General features: G+C 48.0%; 1 protein-coding gene across 1 annotated transcript in view; it reads right to left on the reverse strand.

Moving 5' to 3' along the window:
• Positions 1-16,147, reverse strand: part of LOC140917568 (exocyst complex component 1-like) — a 60,505-nt gene that overhangs the window by 29,782 nt on the left and 14,576 nt on the right. Inside the window, exons 4-8 of the mRNA XM_073360683.1 lie at positions 14,394-14,553; positions 12,319-12,512; positions 5,629-5,856; positions 4,442-4,574; positions 2,643-2,752 (exon numbers count right to left, since the gene is read on the reverse strand). Coding sequence (XP_073216784.1) covers positions 2,643-2,752; positions 4,442-4,574; positions 5,629-5,856; positions 12,319-12,512; positions 14,394-14,553 — 825 coding nt within the window. The remainder of the gene's footprint in view (positions 1-2,642; positions 2,753-4,441; positions 4,575-5,628; positions 5,857-12,318; positions 12,513-14,393; positions 14,554-16,147) is intronic.

Below are 16,147 nucleotides of genomic sequence, written 5' to 3' on the forward strand. Positions count from 1 at the left end.
AATATAATGGAAACTGCTTTAAGAGAAGGGGCGCGGCCATGCCCCTACTTCCAGAACCTATGGTTCTGAAAACATTTGAGAAGCCATAAGTTACTTGGGAGAGCAATGTTAAAAACCACTACGGCCATGTATCTACACTTACTGCTTCAACAGTATAGCTATGCTATGACAGCAGGGTGGATGCAGCTTATTGGTGCAAAGCTGGGCTATTCCCGGGATAGCTTATTCCATCACCACCACCCCTCAAGGAAATAAGCTATTCTGGTATAGCCAGTATAGCTGCATCTACACTAGAGGCTTTTGCTGGCATAGTTATGTTGGTGAGGGATCACACCTCTTCACGCCACTGACCGACGTAGCTATGCCGGTAGAAGTCTGTACTGCAGATGTGACCTATGTTGCATCCAGTTGTAGGGGAACAGGGCTGAACAAAGTGATAAGCTGGGAATGTCTGGTCAATCTGCAGTGGGAAACTAAACTGAGAAGCCCCATTTGTGACGCTGGATCTTAGCAGGAGAAACAGAAAAGTTTGTTCCTCTTAAATTCAGCGTCTACTTATGAGGACCCACATTGCGCAATCAGATCTGCGCAGGTACAAGGATCTGGATAGGTGGACCTGACTGCAGGCCCAGGATAGCATGGTGCAGGCTACTGCAAGGCATTCTCTCAGGCTGCTAGGGAGACAAGTTGGGGGAGGAGAAGTTGAAGGGCAATTACAATCTCTGGCCCTCACCATTTCCAAAGGGAAGTTTAAAAGGGAGGGGAGAAAACAGGGCGTTGGCAAAGCAAGACATCATTCAATAAAATAACCCTTAGTATTGACTCCAAGCATAAATCCTTGCGTTATGTGTGTGATTAGTCACACTCAGAATCTAGAAAACTAGATATGGGCCATTTCGCAGTGAGCCATAGTTAACACAGCTATTTCCAACAGCACAGTAGAGCAGTGGTTCTCAACCAAGGATACGTGCACCCCTGGGAGTACACAGAGCTCTTCCAGGGTTACATCAACTCACCTAGATGTTTGCCTACAACAGGCTACATAAAAAGCACTAGCAAAGTCAGTACACACTAAAATTTCATACAGACAGTGACTTGTTTATACTGCTTCTGTATATTATACACTGAAATGTAAGTACCATATTTATATTCTTAATTTATTTTATAATTATATAGTGAAAATGAGAAAGGGAGAAAATTTTCAGTAATAATATGCTGTGACATTTTTGTGTCAGATTTTGTAAGCAAGTGGTTTTTAAGTGAGGTGAAACTTGGGGTATGCAAGACAAATTAGACTCCTGAAAGGGATATGGTAGTCTGGAAAAGTTGAGAGCCGCTGCAGTAGAGTACTTAGAATCCACTCTCTGCAGACAATAGTATCCAGGCATGGGCCTGATGGAGTCTCATCTCAATATGGTCACAGCTGCGTGAGACCAGAATCAGGACCCAAGTCTGTTTCTGACAAACAATATTCAATAATGATGTGGCAAGGACTACTTTAGTCTTTCAATAGGCATGAGAAGGAGGAAACGTGACCCAGATTTCTGTGCTCTTAGGAATGGAATTTGAGTCCCACTCCAGAGAGAAAGCCCTGAACGGAATGTCTATGCTCTCCTGGAACTGACCCCTTCTCCTTTACAAACCTCTGCTTTGTCCAGTCCCAGCCGAGTAGATCCCCTCCCGAATCTAATGTAGATGTTTTAAGGTGACTTTTTGAAGGGATTTGGGTTTGTGCTCCCCCCTCTTCATATATAAAGAAAGCGAGAAAGGTGTTGTTTTCCTTTCCCTGCCCCTGCCAAAACAGGAGATTTCTGCTTATTTTTTAATCTAGCAACAGCAGGAGTCTCACACTTCAAATGAAGGTGCAAGTAATTGGAGACTTAAAGACATACTTTCTCCGAAGCATTCATTAGCCTCCAAAGTTAAATGGTTGTGGACAAAAACGAAGCTATAAACAAGCTGATTAATATCCCTTCCTTTCTCAATTGTCGCAACCAGGGGCATGCACAAGGAGGGGCAAGCAGAGGCACGTGCCCCTCCCCCCCCCCATAATTGGCCTGGGGCACAAAACTTCTCTGGCCCCAGAGAGCTCCTGCCAGGGCTGGGGTGGTGGGGACCAGCGAACTCCTCGGGGGTGGGGATGGGGGTGGGCACAGAATGTGTCTCTCCAAAAGGGGTCAAATTTAAATTCCTGCGCATACCCCTGGCCGCAGCTTTCAGTCTCTTCCCTCTTGTGATGTTATCATTTCATTAGTTTCCAGTAAACGTAGAGTCCTACAAGCTAATTGGGACCTAAGTTTCTAATGTCTATAGGAAATCGGGGAGGGACAATCACTTCTTTAAAAAAAGTGTCGTTCAGGGTTAAGCCTTTTTTAAATCTGACTGTGGCAAGACAGTGGCATGGGAGGACAGTTCTCCAGATCAGTAAATATGTGCAACACTGCCCCCCTGTAAAAGACTCAGTCCAAAGAAGGTTTGTTTAGGTGTGTGTAAAAAAGAGCTGGGGAAGGCACCGGTGTCTTTTAACTCTTTCTGTGCCTGTTTTTAGGGTAGCACTTTCTATACCTCCAACATTGCTTTGCCAAAACAGTAATTCCTTTCAGTGTTTAACACATACCACAGCCAGCTTGGGGTTAACCTACCTGCAGTTCAAAGATGCTTGTAATATGGCTGATGAAACTGTTTTCAAAGTTCTGCTTCAGCGTTTCAAACATGATCAACTGTTCTGCTATGGCCTGCAGCTTCCGGTAACCTTGAGTTAAGGAGGAGAAGGCTGACATAACGAGAGACTGCACACACAGCACTGTGCCCAAAGACACATCAGTCGTGAAAGTGACAAATATGACAGGTCTCAGAGACGTGCAGTTTTGAAGAAATACTCTCATCCAAACCCAAAAGGAGTGAAATATTCACTGCAGCACTAAAATAAGGACAGAGCTTGAGTTAAAAAAAATATGCATTCACAGTACACCGCTAGCAGTCCGTCTTCATGTGCAAATATCCAGTTTCTGTACGATGCGCTCACTGCCCTTTCCTGCACAAATGAAGCATATCACTGCACCCATGGGGTTTTGAAATCAGACCCACAGTGTATTATTCTAAAGGAGCAAATAATTCCCCAACACTCGTATAAATACAACTGGGCTGCCTCTTGGTTCTGTGTTAAAAACAAGCTTCTGTTAGCTCTTTTCCTAAATATAAGACCAGATAAGCAGTCAGCATATAGATGGCTCCTGGCTGCACACTGTTCCAATCTATTTAGGGAAAAGGGAGCTAAAGCTTAACTTAAGCTTGCTTTAGCAATTCTTTCCCCTACCCCATAACATATACATACAGAGAGGGGTCTGGCTAATTCTATGACCTGGAGGAGTAGAACCATTTCCTTCTGATTTCTTTCTTCACGAATATGCACTGATAGGGCTGCCCTGGCAATCCCAACCTTTTCCCTGGCTGTGAAAACAGCAAGTTCAGGATGACAGACAACACCAGAGTGTGCTTGTAAGGTCTGTTGGAGGTTTATCCTGAAGGTCTTAGAGTAACCTCCAGCATGTCTCCTAGAAAAGCATTACCCCTTACAAGTAGCTCCCCCAGCTAACATCCAGCATTGGTACCATCCACTGTCAGAAGGCAGGATACTGGGTTAGGTGGACCATGGGTCTGACCCAGTATGGCCGTGCTTATGTTCTTAACATGTACCTCCACCACTCTAACCACATTCAGCTCTCCATGGGCATCAGCCCTATACCACTGAAGATCCCAACACCCCAAACTGGCAGGTCAAGGCCAGTCAGGAGTGGAATACCACTGACTGGCAGCCCAAGTAAATGACTGAGAACAGAGCTCACTAAGGATGTGGGGAGATGAAATTTGGTGGAGAGAGAAAAGTTTGAGGTTTTGATTCCAGTCTAACACGGGTTTGTGTTGAAGTAAGAAAGCAGGATACGCATCCCTCACATCAGAAAATAAAGTGAAGTAATGTCCCATGAGTGCATGGCACTTCAGATGGGACTGGAGGAGAACAGACAAGTCAAGTGAAGCCTGGGAGTGGTGGAAAGGTCAGGTCAAACACAGGAGGTTCCTGCGCTGTAGCCAGTTTTATGTCTGAGAATGCTGAGGTCCGAGGAGGTGAAGTAACTTGAACAATGAGTCTGGGATCTCATACTCATTCCTTCCAGGATTTTGCTCCAGTTGAGTGTTTGAATTCAGGGCTTCCTTCTGTTTTAGAGCTTTGCCTCAGCCAACCTGCAGGTGAAGGGTTTGGGACAGTCCCTGGAAATCCAGAAGGCCATGGTTCAGAGGAGCACCTGATGGCTCAGTGACTCAGTGAGCCTATGCAAATGTTGGACAATACAGTGCTGTGCTCTGTGGCAGCTCACGTAACTGTAAGCCAATGGGGCTGATAAGGCACAAAAGGTGGCGGTTAGCTTCTACTCCTACTCACCGGGCTGTATCTGAACGTTCATGCAGCTGGAGAGAGCTTCCGCTGCTGCAATGCAGGCCTTCACTTTGCTGGGGCTAGAGAGGTCGCCCTGGCTCAGAACCTGGCGGTGCGTCTCACTAAGGTCCAGGTTACTCTAATCAAAAACCCAAGAGAACTGATTTAATGCTTGCTGCCTCCCTATCCCTCCTCCCCTCACCAGCATCCGAGCTTGGTGTCCTATACCCTGTGTGCACATATGAAGGATGGGCACTCTCACTGTTTTAAGTGGCACAGTGTTACATTAAACGGCCAGGCTGCATTCTCAGTCAAATGCATCGTGCTGCCATTTCCCCTTCAAAAATAATAGTGCACCATAAAAACAGCAGAACTCCCAAATGGGATCATGGCAAGGGAAAGCCTAGGGACCCAAATCACAGAGCAGGGCTCCACAGTGCTAGGGGCTGTACAAACACATAAGACACAGACAGTCCCTGCTCCCAGGAGATTACAAGTTAGAGAGGATTGCTGGAGTCCATGAAGCCAGGGGAAACTATTTTAGCATCAGATTGCTGCCTCAGCAGCAGTGCAAAAACAGCATGCCAGTGTTCTTGTTTACCATATGAGTGACCTATTTATAACTGGAGAGACAGCACAATCCTGGAAGCTGATTGGCTGGTGAGGAGATAAGAAGAATTTCAGGCAAACATGGTCCAGAAAAATCAAACATTTCTCTCCCTCCCCTACCACAAATATGACCCTTGTTGATAGTATCTGCATCCTGTGCTGCAATGCAATTAAAGAGTTAATGCTTTAGCTGTCGGTATGCCCAGGCGTAGTGCTGAGGATCTATGTCATTGCTGATAAAGCACTGGAATTTGTTGTTAACTCATGGGCCTCTCTGTGCTCCTTTTGGCTGCATGGTCAGCTAGCAGCATGATGCATCCAGCTGTCTGTGTTCTGTGAGACCCTCTGCTTCCAGCCATGTCACTTCTGCTGTACCTGGGCCACCCCCCTCATTTTAAATCTGAGCAGTGTGTCCACCACCATAGTATCTAGGCCTCAAAGAACTGCCCTGCTCCCTCACTTCTAAACCAGACAGGCTGGGAGCCCTGTGGAAGGCAGGTCTGGATCAGGCTCCCTAAGCCCAGTGGGAGTCTGTCCTCTGACTTCAGTGGGCCATGCATCAGTCCCTCTGTGACTTCACCTACCGTGAGGAAGAGAATCTCGCTCATCAGCTTCTCATGGTTGGAGTCTATCTGGTGCAGCAAGGAGTTCCCCTGCTGGATGTGATCCATCTGCTGCTTCACGCTCCCCAGCAGCTCATCGTAAACCTGCAAGGTCTCCTCCACTTTGGCAACCTCTGCCAGGGCCTCGTCGATGGAGCCCATCAGCAGTGTCACCTGCTTCTCGGAAGAGATGATGGCCTGGAGATTGGTCTGTGAACAAGAGAAGCAGAGTGCTCTGGTACAGCACAATGCCAGTGCAGTGAGGGGTGCTGTGGTCGGCTTACACTCACATACACGCAGACACTTTGATCACTAGTGAGGATCAAACACAGGGACGTCTGCAAGAAAGCCACCAGGCCTCTGCCACTTGGGCCAAAGCAGAACTCCTTTGGTGGCAATGTGCAACAGCTTGTTAAAATGACTGGGGTCCACCCCTAGAGGTAGACATTGTCACACACTCTCTCTCTGTCTCTCTGTCAGTGTATCCTATTTATACCCAGCTAAAATAAAACGCCTTTGCATTACTGCCATAGCAGCAGAGATTTCTGGAGACCATGCCATGCCATGGGGTTCTGCTGTGTGCCCTGCAAGGTTCTGAGGGTCCGACATGTCCACAGCACCAGCTCAGAATATGAAGGCAAGTGGCATGGCAGCTTCTGAACCACTCATGCAAACACAAGACCCTTCCCTAGATACAGCCTTTGAGGGCCTTGAAGTGATATTATGCCAGGGAAATGTTGCCCGCTGGGTGTAGGTGAAGCACATTCCTTGTGTATTCCTACAGGATGCCAAGCTCCACGGCATTTTGTAGTAGCCACCTTCCTTCCCACTCAGAGGAATTTTCCTGCCGCCTTCAGTGGGGCTGCTGGAGGGAATCCAAGATGGCAGTTCATGGGTGGGGCTATCTCAATTTGTGTGCTGTGAGATTTCATGGGACCTGTGCCATCCAGGGATATGAAGTATCACAAAGTAGGTCCACTCCCATAATAATTTCAATCTGACACATTGTCTAAGGGTCACGTGCTGTCCCAACAGCACAGCCTAGATAGCCAGGTCTTGCACTGGAGAGATCCATTGGATTGAGAGAGGAAGTGAACAGACCTTCCTCCTCAGGCAGGGGAGAGGTTCTGCTTCTGTATATGCAGTTTAAGGCCATATCCATCACACACACGTGTGCTCTCAGCCTCACCCACCCCAAGACACACAAAGGAAGGCTCTATGCTGCTTTCTCTCCAGCCTGTCCATGCCTCTGCTCCTTAATGCAGCTCCCCGGGCCCTCCAATTCCAGGCAGCTGCTGCAGAGTGCCCCACAGCCCCTGAGCTGGCTGCTGCCCCAGAGAGATGGGGGAGAACAGGAGGCCCTGCAAGAGCCCCAGCCACTACCAGCCCAAGGAGAAAAAAAGAAATAGCAACTCCAGCAGAGTAGCTGGAACCGCCACAGCTACCTCTTCGAGTAGACTCCACAAAGAGCAGAGGAAAGAAGGGTGCTGTAGGGCTGGTGATGGCACCTGGTTTTCCTACAGGGCCATGGGTGCTCTGCTACTGCCTGCTCCTTGTGGGGGGGACACACTGGGGGCAGCAGTGATGACTGGTTCATTGCTCTGCTGGAGCTCTTGCTCCCCTTCACTTCCCAAGGGTGAGTGTTGACTCCAGGGCACTACGTGACCCTATAGCCAGCTTTACCCATGGCCATAGTTCTCTGCATTCCCACAAAAGTGTCTGACCCAGGCCATCATGAGGAGGCACGCAAATTCCGAGCCAATAGCCGCCACACACATGGCTTCCTATTCTGATGGTGGAATTAATGAAGTTAAATCATGCATGACGTGTACATATATATAAGAAAATGGGAGGCACTATTAGCCTCAAGAGGTCTTAGACATTTGCTTTGACAGAGCATGGAGTTATAATTGCTTGTTAATCATCACTGACAAGATCTGTTAGAGATTAACTGGTTTTGAAATGGTAATTGTATCATAGCCACTGGTTGAAGCACCATGTTGGGTATCAAATAAGATAATCGATAGATACAGGCCTGGGAGGACTGAGGTTTCTGGCCTGTTGTTTTTCTCTTTTAAATGAGTTTGTCTTTATTAATATTAAAATTAGGTGGTGAGTTTTTTATTAAATAAAAATCAACATCAACAGAAGCATCTGTGCCCCCACAGTAAACACAAGCAGTGCTTTGCAATCATGAAGGCCACAAAGGAAAGGAGACAGAGGTTCTGTAAATCGACAACAGGCCTGGCTTCTTAGAGAAGCTAGAAGGGACTGTGTGATGGGGTGTACACCCCATACCAGAAAGGAAGGGGTTAAAAGCAGCCTAGGGAAGCAGTGCAGGGAGCAGCCAATCAGAGAGAGGCTGCACAGAGCAGCCAATCAGGGCCCAGCAGGCTGATGTAAAAAGGAGCTGCTGGGCAGAGCAGGGTTAGTTGCTGTAGGGAGCCTAAGGAGAGAGGATTGTGTTTCTAACAGCCTGCAGGAAGGTAGCACCTTGGACAGAGCAGGTGCTGGCTGGCTGCTGGGACTTGTGGATTGGAGGTTCTGAGAAGAGTGCAAAGAAGGTGCTGGGGCCCATGGGGAAGTGGCCCGGGGGAAGTGGCCCAGGGAATTGAAGCAGTTCTGATGGAGAAGTTAAAGAGAGGCAGCAGGAGGCTTCTATAGCCAGGGTCCCTGGGCTGGGCCTGGAGTAGTGGGTGGGCCCAGGTCCCCTCTTCTCACCACTGCGGGAGTGGCTTGACAATAGAACTAGGAGATACTCCTCCCCCACCCCCCTGCAAAGGGGAAAACATGGATGGTGACATGGCTGGAAGGCTGAGTCATGAAGAGGACACTGCTGTTCTTTGACTGAGGTGAGTCTGTAGGAGGAGAAAGCGCTGGGAGCGGCACTACCAGATGAGGGCGTGCTGGCTGAGAAAGCTAATCTGTGTGATGGTGGGTAGGAAGTGCCACTCTGGTGAGGGAATTCTGTTACAAGCTGCCCTAGACCCAAAGGAGGTTAGTCTACAGAGCCTCACTGAAGGAAGACCTCATTGCTGCTCCCCTGAAGGGATGTGTTGGCTGCCACTTCCTGCAGCTCCCATTGGCCGGGAATGGCAAACCGCAGCCACTGAGACCTGCCGGGGGCTGTGTATGCGGATGATCAACGTCAGCAAAATGTCTCATGGCCCGCAATCCGATTACCTTGATGGGCTGCAGGTTGCCCACCACTGCCATAGGGGCACCGCGCATACCTGTCTGTCCCACACATGGTGCCATTTTAGGAGAGGCATTGCTTGAAGCTGGTGGGCTTGGCCTCAGCCAAAAACAAAAAGACCCACAATGGAGCAGGGAAGATTCAGTGGAGCCCTAAAGAAAACAAAGACCTGAAAACTGGGCAAAGAGCCTGCCACTCGCCCCTTGAACTCTAATAAAGCCATGTATAAAGAGAAGAAAGGGCAAGCTTTCCTACAAGCGCCTGATGGGAGTGATGACAGACACCACTGAGCTTCGGCTTGGTCAACCTCCACACCCCTACCCACGCTCAGAAGGAACTGAGTAGCATTTGGGGCTTTGTGTGTGGCTCCATGCAGGTTCTTATCTCAAAGACCCACAAAAACTAAGGCAGGCAACTTTTCCTCCCTCTCTGAAAGTTCTTGGAAGCTGCCGGATTACAAACCAGTGTAATTTCCCCATTGCTGCTCAGCTGCCTTTGTGTCTCAGATTTCCAGCCTCACTGCAGTGGCTCCAGGCTACGCTCCTAAAGATTCCAACTGACATTTTGTTTTTTATTAAATGCTACTAAATTATAGCCATAAACCTCCAGCAAGCCTGTCACTGCTTTCCCTTCTGATTTTCTTATTAGGGCTTTTCAGAGCCTTGGGACTTTGCCTTTAGCAAAGCGGCACCAATCAAACTGGCAGAAGAACTGCTAGAAGGGACAGCTCTCTGGAGAAATATTGCTCAGGTAATGATAATAACTCTACTGCATGAGACGTCTCCGAGTTTCAGAAACGCATATGGATTTAAGAATGCCCTGGAAATCGGTGAGTGAACTAGGTATCAAGGTACGAACTGGCGCTCCAGGCCTCACAAATACAATGGCCACCGTCTCACTCGCCACAAAATTTTAGCAACATTTTGTTAATGTTTGCAAAGTGCTTCAAGATCCCTAGATGAAAGGTGCTCTAAGAAGAACAGTGTTTGTTGTTGTTATGCTGTAGGCAGTATATGAGCATATGCATGACTCAGTTGTACACAATAATATTAATACTTTTTGATAAATGCCACATTTATATTTATCAAAATAAGTGTTAATAATTATTTATCAATTAATGGTCCTTTTAAAATAATGCACTTTGCAGCACCTTTCATTTCCAAGAACTTAACCAATATTTATTATGTACCCTTGGAAGATAGGTACTGCTATCCCTAATTTACTGATGGGGAAATTGAGGCACAGAGCAGTATGTGACTTGCCCAGGAGCACACAGATGTTTGCTGTTAGAAACAGATCTCAGGAGTTCTGCTTCTCAGATCTAAGGACTACATACCAAAGTACAAAGAAGGCACACTGGTATGAAGCGACATAGAAACACAGGTTTGGAATAGAGAAAACATAAAGAAACACAAAGCAAAACGGATTTAGGATTTTGTGGATTCTGATAAATTTTAGGTTATTTCTTCTATTTTGTTTTTTGGTTTTTTAGTTATCTAACTATAAAATCCAGTGGAACCAGAAATGTTGCTGTATTGTAAGTGCTCTAAATCAGCGGTTCTCAAAGCTGGTCTGCTGCTTGTTCAGGGAAAGCCCCTGGTGGGCTGGACTGGTTTGTTTACTTGCCGCGTCCGCAGGTTCGGCCGATCACGGCTCCCACTGCCCGCGGTTCGCCGCTCTAAGCCAATGGGGGCTGCGGGAAGCGGCGCTGGCCAAGGGACGTGCTGGCCGCCCTTCCCGCAGCCCCCATTGGCCTGTAGTGGCGAGCCGCGATCGGCCGAACCTGCGGACGCGGCAGGTAAACAAACCGGTCCAGCCCACGAGGGGCTTTCCTTGAACAAGTGGCGGACCGGCTTTGAGAACCGCTGCTCTAAACAAGCATCTCATCACGTTCCCTCCAGTACTTAGAGACATAAGATGTCTTCCAGGCAAATGTAATAAAATACAGGAACATTAAATAAATGGAATAAAACACAGCAGCTTTTTCTTTTCCACATGCAGTGTCTCCTGTTATTTGAGCCTGTCGCCTGTCAATCATTCCCTTGCTCTTTCACATGCTACCTCATCCTCTCGCCTCCCCCTCAATTCCATTCTTTCCTGGTCCTCTCCTCCCAGCCTTCCCGCTCTCCATGTCTCTCAGGCCTTGTCCTCACTGGGTTCTTACCTCAGGGAAGTTCATACATGCTAGCACCCCCAAGGTAAAAATGGCACTTTTCTGAGCAGTGAAAACAAGTCCTTAAGAGTCCCCACCTCCTTCCCTTTCTTGTCCCAAAGAACTCCATCTCTCCTGTGCTCTGCTCTTCAGGTTCCCCCCCCCCATTGCCCCTCTGACATTGTAACCCCTCTCATAGTTTCTTTCCTCCCCTCTCCCCTTGCTGGGCTGTGGAATGCCTATTTCCCCTTCTTCCTTTGCCTCATCCCCCCTCCCCCATAGGGGCTGCTGAGTGTGGAGAGTGGGTCCCTTGTTCTTCTGTCCTTCTTGTGCCATCTACCTGCAGCCATGCTAGCTCTTCGCTCGCCTCCTTCACGGCACTGGGAGCCCAATGGACAGGGAGACTTTGATTCCAGGGACGGTGCTAGCACCGTGGGCGGCAGTCTGTTGCCTCTCTTCCAGGTACTCCGAACAAACCAAAGGACCTGTATGCATGAGCTATCTCTATGGGCCTGGGAAATACATTCATCACCATGATGTCTCATGAAAACCATGGGTAACAGAAGCTGGTGGGTGCTGATCCCTGCCATGTATTAACCCTTTATAACTTGCCCCAAGTCATTTGACTGTTGCCTGGAAATACACCCCATTCCCCTGGCAGCACTGCCATGCGCTGGGGAAGCAATGTCTTTGAACTCTTTAGAGGAAGGGGAGAGGTATTTACTGCAGCAACACCCTCTGACAGCTGATCTCTGTGTCTAGACTGCAGAAAATGGTGTTCTTAATTCAGGTTAGTTACCTTGTGCTGGGCTAGCAGTGCAAACACAGCAACTCAGCTTTCAACTCAGGTCAGGAGCTTGACTTCAAGCCTATATGTCAACTCAGGGTGCTAACCCATTAAAAGCTGAGTTGCCCTATCTTCACTGCTACTTTAACCCAAGATAGCTAGCGCAGGTTAGCTGATCTGAGTTAAGAGCACACTTCGTTTTGCAGTGTAGCCACACTCTGTTACTTTGAGGGCAGCTTCCAAGGGGGCCTATTTACCTGTTCTCCCACCCAGTGTAAGAGAGCCCTAGTGCGGTGCAAAGCACTGTTCAATTAAAGACAGTGGCAACATTCCCACTGACTGCAGTGGGGCAAGCTTTTGGCCCTAAATTGCTGTGTATCCTAACAATTGGCTTCTTAGCTCAAATAAAAGAGCCAGAGCTCTCTATGGGCCTCATCCAATTTGCAGTTACGTCAACGGGATTCTTTCCCTTGACTTAGGTGGAGTTGGCCCAGGGCCTAAGCAAATACCCAAGATGAATGTCAGAAAGCCCCTCACCTCATCCAGCACCTGGAGGTCTTTGCTCAAATTCTCTGCAAAGACCATGGAATTATTCACTATCGGCTCATTCTCCTCCATCAGCTTCAGCATGTCAACCGTTTCCTTCGGTGTCATCTCTTGGTAGGCACTGTGCTCGGCCTGGTCCCCAGCCTCTGCGGTGGCATTTCCAGCCTCTTGTAGACTCTGTTTCCCTGCATGCATGGGGGAGATTCATGGATGACCACAGCATTCTAGTTACTTTGTTGTATCAACCTTTCCTTTCTGCGGAGTCTAATCAGTTCCAGTCACTCACAAGTGACATGGGTACAACACTCTTAGCCTACTTCCCAGGTGATATTTATTTATACTGGAAGAAAATCACGGCATGTCCTACTACCATTCGTCTCTGGGGAGGCAAGGATCAGGGCTGGGCTAGCAGGGCTCTGTTGCAGGTCAGGCCTAAGACATGTGGGCAAACTGGAGTCTGGTTGTGTCCCTGCCTGCTCCCACACGAAGCAAGGGAAAACATGGTGATGAGGTATCTGCAGGGCTCCTGCAGGATCCCAGAGATGCCCCCACCACTCCAATATCCTCAGATACACTGACAGACACATCCAAGAGACAGATGCACCCCCATGTATCTCAATAGACGCACTGATTGGTAGCGTTCCCCCAATAGGTAGATGGCCTCTTTTTAAGCTGATGCTTTTCCCCCACCTCCATACCTTGCCCAGCCCAGATACAGCCATTAGAGGCAAGATAAACTGTCCATTTTTCACTCCAGCCCAGCACTTTCTCCATGTGGCAACAGTCACGGGAATAAATTAGCCTGCTCTATAAATACTCTCTTAAGCCCGAACTCCCTGGATGAGTGATTCCTTCTCTCTCTGTCTGTGACTGTCTCTCACATTTCATGCAGCAGGCCCTCAATCCTCAGCCTCCCCTTCCCTCTTCCCTGCTGTCACTGGGAATAAAATGAGCTTTGTCCCAATCTGACCTTTCCACCAAACTAACAACGTGACACCAAGGGGAAGAAGGAGATCCCGCTAACTATCCACACCTATACAATTGCAGTGGCTTAGCAGCCAAAGTATATCCAGTAGAGGCACATTTATCTGACCTCTGACCAACCAACAACCCTCATTAACTAAAAGACAGCCATAAAGGACATGTGTGTCTCTGGCAGCCAGGGCTACTGTGCAAGGGTCAGAGGGGAGGAAAGGAGAAAGCATGTGCTCATGTTGCTGTAATTGTAACTAAAGGTCCTGCTTAGCTTCACTCTTGCTGGCCAAGACTAGCTCTGTTACACGGACTGTTTCTGTGGTCTGAATCTGATTTCTCAGGCTTGTGTCAGCTTGTGAACCCAGGACTGCAGAGCTGGCAGATAGCAAACACCGTCCAATAGCAGCTGAAACCAACTTGCACTCCACTATCCAGAACCTGCTGCCAGCACAGACCTCAGGAAGTCCCAACTGAAGGGGTCTGACAGGCAGCAGCCTGATAGCTCCTGATTGGCTCCCCACCCTGTATAAACCCACGGGGCATTCCAGGAAGTACCAGTGTACATTCCAGGCAGCAGTGTAACTCTCCTGTAGCTACCATTCCTATTCTTGCCCTTGAACTCCTGCCTTTGACCTTGGCTTGATTCAGACCTTGCCTGAAATGTGACTTGGAGGTTGATCCGGATCCTCGGCACCAACCCCGGCCTGGAACTTGACTACAAACTCCTCTGCTACTCTAAGCCTTGGGTCTGATGCTGCTTGTGACTGCCCTTTTCAGGATCCTGACATTCCCTCTGTTCTTTTCATTACCCATGCATGCCTTAGATTGCTTTGAGGTGAAGTCATTGGGTATGCCCTTCAAGGAAAGGCAGTCTTTTGACAATCAGGGAGAAAATGGTACCTGTTCTGGAGCACAGTTGAGGCAATCCATTAAAAAATCCCTTCCCCCAGCCCCCAATACTGACTCCAGTCAGGAGGGTCACAAAAAATGCCAAGGTCCCACAAAGCGTGACAGAAATAAGGGACTGAAGCTTACAGGGATCAAGGCAGAGAAAGCCACTCCGCACAAGAGTGACAAGAAGCCATAATTACCTTCCAGTATGCAGGAGGGGATGCTAACAAATGCAATGCTGCTGGAGAGGTATCGGCGGTTCAGCTTCCACAAGCATCTGATAAAGGCATTCTTCTCATCAACGCTGACAGCTGTCCACTTGTAAACCTTATCAAATTGCAACTCAAACTCCAGACATTCCTAGACACCAATTACAAGAACTGCAATTAATCACATTGGTGGCTATAAGGCATTTATTCTACGCTATGTGACACAATTTAACAAATGTGCTGAATGCTGTAAAAGAGAAGACATCCCATGTAGCTAATGCAGCAGGCTCCAGTGTCAAACTGATTGCTTCGCTAATGGAGCATGGGATGAGCAATTTTGGAGGGCTGTAGCTCTGAGATTAGGATTTTTAATGCTACCACAAGGTCACATTGCAAATGAAGAGTCTGACATGGCGTTAATCTGAACTGCGTTCACTGATACAGAGAGTAACTTGATTTTAACAGTTCAATAGCGATGAATCATGTCTGCATCCATGCCACCTTGGGTGCTGATTGTGTCTGCTCTCATAATCCAAGCTGTGTTGGGCCTGGCTAGCAAACAGAGGGGTCCTTGCTAAGGAAAATTCAGATGCTGCTGTAGGTCTTGGTGATTCCGCTTGCAGGTAGGGGATGTTGTGCCAGTGGAGGTGCTGCCCATTGACGCTAAGGTTCTGATATCTTGTGGAGTGGTAGTGTAGCCTAACGAATAGTCCTGTAGCCTAGGACTTAAAGGAGCTGCGTTCTGTTCCCTGCTTGGGTATTGAGTGATCCTGGCAAGTCAGTTCAGCTCTTTGTGTCTCATTTTTCTCATCTGTAAAATGGGGATAACATAAAGTGCTTTAAGATCTACAGCTGAGAAGAGCTAGGTATTACTATGAACCAGATTTTCATCCTCATCTGGCCACCTCCCCTACTGTTTGTTACCCACTACTAGCTGTGTCATGTCAAATAGTCTATGAGCATCGATGGAGCTGCAGAGGCATATCTGTTGGACTAAGTTAGCTAGAAGTCTTATTACCTTCCCGGCAGAATCAGTCCTCTGGTATATTTCATGCTCCTTTAGAGACTCAGGCCAGCTCTTGGCATGTGTTCATACAGTTTCTGGCTGGTAGTCAGATGCAATTTTTCCTTGAGGTACCCTTTTGTTGGGAGAGTTCCCCCTTTTATAGTACTTCATTTCCCATCAGAGGGCACCAGATGGGATCCAACAGGCATAGCCGCATGACTTTGTGAATAACTATAAGCAACGTGCAGCCAGTGAGAGTGTGGCAGACAGAGGGATATTTTTGGAGAGTTGTGATTTTAGAACTATGCTTGGGGCAAAGCCCACAGAGTAAACACAGGATGTATCTGTCCACTGAGGAAATACCTTTAGTGGTCCTAACTCAGGCCTGAAATCTGAACCCTCTATTTCCCCAGCAGTTCAGATCATTGGAGAGAAGTTCCAAAAATGGTTTGCCCCATCCCTGTGCTTAACTCTCTCTGCCATGATGCTGCAGCATGTACAATTCTGTGGAGCATCCTGGAACATTCCTGACATTCTCTGCTTCATGCTAAGGAAAGGACACTCTGTGGAAATATGCAAGCACACTCCAGCAACAGTGAAAGGGTGAGGAGCAAGCCAACATCTCCTTTATGGGCATTTAATTTGGCTTGAACTTCTGCCGTGGTACTGAAAGAGAAGCAAATAGTGCAATATGGTCTTTATTTGCTCCGGTTCTTGTATATACTGTCCCCCTCCTCTA

This window comes from Lepidochelys kempii, chromosome 9 (genome assembly GCF_965140265.1).
Source record: "Lepidochelys kempii isolate rLepKem1 chromosome 9, rLepKem1.hap2, whole genome shotgun sequence".
Taxonomy (NCBI): domain Eukaryota; kingdom Metazoa; phylum Chordata; order Testudines; family Cheloniidae; genus Lepidochelys; species Lepidochelys kempii.